Raw genomic sequence first — 5,000 nt, 5'->3', positions numbered from 1 at the left:
TAAAAACATTCATTGCACAACTAAATATATTACTTACTTAATCAGCTATGTCAAACAAATTAGAATTTGTGCCAATTAGTCAGACTGGATTCTACTTTGTAACATAGAAAACGATGGTACGCATATAATTGATCTCCGTAAGTACTCGATTGTTTAGCTAATCGATTAATATCAATTAATAATAAATTAATTAATTATTAGCTAAATTATCACGTGTACAATTGAATTGTTTCTAAACTCTGTATATTTGTTTTCCATTTGTTTGTGCTATATGCGTTTACAGGTTTACCTGTTGACTTGGCAATATCGTCTACAACCTTCTGTAGCTTTGCAAGATTTCTGCCTGCGACTGCCCATGAAAGAGAGACTTCCCTTGCCCGTTTTGCGACTCTTTCAGCCACAAATTCACCAGTATAACCGGACGCACCAAACACCACAAGCTCGTACGTTCGCTTCGCTTCTTCAGTCATTCTTCTTATTCACGTGATTAGCTAGCTACGACGACAGCACGCTAACATACAGTTCCGACCGGCGTACGTGTATGACGTGCCGCATCGACAGTGATAGCGTGTGTACACGTGTACATGCATGTACACACTCTACGACCTCGATTGTCCGGACTTTTTCGCAATGTTGAAATAATCAGACAAGGACAGTCAAACTAAAACAGATGTATTTAAGAATTAAACACTTTATAATTGCAGCAGCCGGTTTTTCCTTTCTAATTAATTAATTAATTAAATACAAGGAGGTTGACAGCCTAGAAATCCCAACAATTTTCGTTCGCCCGAAAAGCACGTCTCTAGTTTTCGCTTGTTTTTTACAAGTATCCCAGATGATATCATTTCCGTCGCTAGAATTTCCGTGTCTATTCCTAGGAGCAGTGGGGCATGTAGCCTCGCCCCAGACACAGTGTGGATTGCAGCCAGAATGCATCTTGTGTGTGTGTTGTGTGTGTGTGTGTGTGTGTGTGTGTGTGTGTGTGTGTGTGTGTGTGTGTGTGTGTGTGTGTGTGTGTGTGTGCGCGCGTGCGTGTGTGTGTGCGTGCGTGCGTGTGTGTCTACTTTATTAGCGCTGGTTCGATTCTTCTACCCGGGAGAGTCCACTTTCCACGAGCACGAGCTTTGGAGAGCTGTGAACAAAGCGTTCCTAGACTCTAGAAACAAGCACAAGCGTAGATAGATCAGAGAGTAACTTTACTAGCTAGAGTACCACTATAGTTGTTGAATAAATAACTGTTAAAAGTAAGTTTCGTGCTCTTTTCTGCATGGGAAAGAAACAAACAATCAATCCTAAACACGATAGTTGCATCATAGAAACGTTATCATTTGGTGAGATTAACATAAAAGTCATGTCACCACATGCAGTCAACGTGCCAATTCAGAGTTTTCTAGAAATTCTAGAGACTAGCTATTATTCGTGCTCCTTACAACCACAAAACCAGATTACAATACCAGTTGTTTGTTAGATTTATGCGAAAATGAATACATCTCGCGTACCAAAGAACACTCTTCATTTTGGATTTTGGACAGGTTGAGAATGTTGCTGTGGGTATACAGATTCCTGAATTATTTCAGTGTAACCTGTTTATGGATGCTTCATTGACAGAATCCGAAAAGCACCAACGACTGAAGCAATAGAACTGCTAGTAATGAACTTTTAGACTTCAAATAAACTATAGAATTATTGTCATGTCAACGCCACAAGTACGTACTATACTTCTGCAAAGGTGCAAGGTGCATTTAACATCATGTAATTAGTTCTATCTGCATTGGACATTATGGGTAGACCAGCTAGCTATCTATACTAATATTGATAGTGTACAACAGTATCACTATGCATACTAATATGTAGCATGTAGACTACAGTATTTGACTACTCATAAATAAGACCATATCGTATACTCTGTATATCTTTGATTAAGTTTCTGGGATCACCATATTAGTGCATGGGTGATCTGCTTCTGTATGATGATACACAAAGAGCAGGATACAATTGCAAGATGCTTGCCTGAGCAGCGAAGAACGTAGAATCTGTTGGAGAACTCTGATCTCATCCACAGATAATATGACCTGACATCCATCCTATGTATATGTCTGTATATATAAACATGTGAATGTGCTCTACGAGGAATTGAGACAGAAACATCTTGCAATCCAAACATGCAATTTCTTCTCAGTGTGATTTGATCAGTTGGAATATAAACAATTTCCCAACTTGTAAATTGCCATTCACTAGAAGAACAGCAGTTGCGAAATGAGCTGAACAATTGAGATAAATAAGGTAAGCATAGTGTTCAGTGTATGGTGTTCAGTCAACCAGGAACCTGGTACTGCTACACCCGAATTACCAACAAGGTGTCTAGAGTCTCACATGTACGGGCCGGTATGAGCATACCCCTGAAGACGTGACCACCACCACCACCACCACCACCACCACCACCACCACCACCACCACCACCACCACAACGTTAACAACAACAACCAGGAGCAGCAGTTTTCGTTAGAATCACCAGATGGAACGACGCTCGGACCAAGATCGCGTGATTGCACGGCCACTCCCACCGAACGAAGTCGAGGAGTCGCATGAAAGCGCAAGTAACGTGCGAGCTTGTAACCATACCTAAACGCGTCGATGGAAGACGAGTCTCTCTGTGTGTGATTGTATCAGTGGATGTTCTCTGCACTGGCTAAATCGGTCCAGAGCAAAAGTTATATAATGGGCCACGCCCTCCAAGCTCAAAACTGCCGCACGCGTGACCGTAGAAGAGTCGCCGGTTGCCGCGTCGTCCGTCCAGTTCATTCGTGTCGTAGAGAGCCAAACATTTTACCCGGGCGACGAGTGGCCATGGAGAAGAGGCCGAGTAAGTGGATGGGCGGGGCCGGTTGCCGCCCCCTCACGCTCTCCGAGAGTGACCGGTTTGAAGCGCTGTGAAGATGGTCCCGCTCGGAGAGACTGCCGTTTCGGTTCGAAACGGGAAGCGCAACGTGTGTGACGGGACGGGCAGAGATCAAACGGACGTCTTGGAGCTGTGTGTCGACGGTCGCGTGCCAGCGTCCGCGGCTTCTAAACACTTCCGGAGCTCGTTACATATGTAATAGCATATCTGATTTCTCCTATTTTAAGGGACCTAGGGATAAGGGAGGACGGTTCGACGACGTCGCTAAATGTGTGAACGTCGAGCGTGGGAAAGCGTTTTCCGGCTTTTGTCGATAAACGTGAGAAATCGTTTCGATAAACGTGGGAAACTTTCCACGATCGGGACCTCGATCCTCCGGAAGCGTTTATTGTGGGATGGACGAGCGAGAATCGGTAGCCGTCGACACACTAGCATTCGCCGGGCGGTTGCGGTAGAGAGCTGCCTCGTGCTCCGCGAGTGAAAGCGTGGCCGGCACAATCCGAGACCACACAGACAAGGCAAAAAAAAAGGCGAGCACGATTCGGCTGCACGAAAGTCGGCATGTGAATGACGAGCGCGTGGACGCCGCGATCCGGTGCGCAACCGCACCGACGCGGCGACCGCACAGAAGGCAAACACCGAGTTGCTGCGAGGTCCGCTCGGGCAAGCAGTCGGTGTGTTGCACTCGGTAGGCGTCTCGTAGAACGGGTCGGGCGAGAACACGAATCGGATGGCGATCGCACTCGGGACGACGTCGATGCGCAGCGCGTCGACGTTCGTGCCGCGAGGGCCGTTACCTGGTTGATCCTGCCAGTAGTCATATGCTTGTCTCAAAGACTAAGCCATGCATGTCTAAGTATAAGCGATCTTATACGGTGAAACTGCGAATGGCTCATTAAATCAGTTATAGTTTATTTGATGGTCTCTCACCACATGGATAACCGTGGTAATTCTAGAGCTAATACATGCGTCGAGTCCCGACTCTTGCGGAAGGGATGTATTTATTAGATTCAAAACCAATGCGGGGCGTCAGTCCCGGTCTTTGGTGATTCATAGTAACTGTTCGGAGCGCAGGGCCTCGCGCCGGCGCCGGATCATTCAAGTTTCTGCCCTATCAACTGTCGATGGTACGGTATCGGCTTACCATGGTTGCAACGGGTGACGGAGAATTAGGGTTCGATTCCGGAGAGGGAGCCTGAGAAACGGCTACCACATCCAAGGAAGGCAGCAGGCGCGCAAATTACCCAATCCCGACACGGGGAGGTAGTGACAATAAATAACAATACAGGGCCTTCGTAGGTCTTGTAATTGGAATGAGAACAATCTAAATCCCTTAACGAGGAACGATTGGAGGGCAAGTCTGGTGCCAGCAGCCGCGGTAATTCCAGCTCCAATAGCGTATATTAAAGTTGTTGCAGTTAAAAAGCTCGTAGTTGGATTTCGGCGGCGCGCGTCCGGTCCGCCTAACGGCGCGTCACTGGTCGCGCGCGGCTTTCTCTCGAGGGCCGCGCGTGCTCTTGATTGAGCGTGCGCGGGACTCGGGACGTTTACTTTGAAAAAATTAGAGTGTTCAAAGCAGGCGCGTCGGCTTGTATACATTAGCATGGAATAATGGAATAGGACGTCGGTTCTATTTTGTTGGTTTCTGGGACCGAGGTAATGATTAATAGGGACGGTTGGGGGCATTCGTATTCAATTGTCAGAGGTGAAATTCTTGGATTTATGGAAGACGAACGCATGCGAAAGCATTTGCCAAGGATGTTTTCGTTAATCAAGAACGAAAGTTGGAGGTTCGAAGACGATTAGATACCGTCGTAGTTCCAACCATAAACTATGCCGACTAGGGATCGGAGGACGTTATGATACGACTCCTTCGGCACCTTTCGAGAAATCAAAGTTTTTGGGTTCCGGGGGGAGTATGGTCGCAAGACTGAAACTTAAAGGAATTGACGGAAGGGCACCACCAGGAGTGGAGCCTGCGGCTTAATTTGACTCAACACGGGAAAACTCACCAGGTCCGGACACAGTGAGGATTGACAGATCGAGAGCTCTTTCTTGATTCTGTGGGTGGTGGTGCATGGCCGTTCTTAGTTGGTGGAGT

General features: G+C 46.7%; 1 protein-coding gene and 1 non-coding gene across 3 annotated transcripts in view; one reads left to right on the top strand and one right to left on the bottom strand.

Annotated features, from left to right (window-relative positions):
* The window catches only part of LOC134178773 (saccharopine dehydrogenase-like oxidoreductase), a 12,624-nt gene that overhangs the window by 2,081 nt on the left and 5,543 nt on the right, over positions 1-5,000 (bottom strand). Inside the window, exon 2 of one of the 2 annotated variants that reach the window (XR_009969702.1) lies at positions 290-495. Coding sequence is in view for 1 of the 2 variants with exons in the window: in XM_062645664.1 (XP_062501648.1) it covers positions 290-470 (181 nt within the window). In the remaining variant the exon portion in view is untranslated. Of the gene's footprint in view, positions 1-289; positions 629-5,000 lie in introns of those variants that run through there. The other variant, XM_062645664.1, reaches the window with a different exon arrangement.
* Positions 3,694-5,000, top strand: part of LOC134179228 (small subunit ribosomal RNA) — a 1,816-nt gene continuing 509 nt past the window's right edge. The window contains exon 1 of the ribosomal RNA XR_009969837.1: positions 3,694-5,000. This exon is cut by the window's right edge and continues 509 nt beyond it. This is a non-coding gene — a ribosomal RNA (small subunit ribosomal RNA).

This window comes from Corticium candelabrum, chromosome 4, assembly GCF_963422355.1.
Source record: "Corticium candelabrum chromosome 4, ooCorCand1.1, whole genome shotgun sequence".
Taxonomy (NCBI): Eukaryota; Metazoa; Porifera; class Homoscleromorpha; order Homosclerophorida; family Plakinidae; genus Corticium; species Corticium candelabrum.
This window is presented reverse-complemented; position numbering and strand designations above follow the sequence as displayed.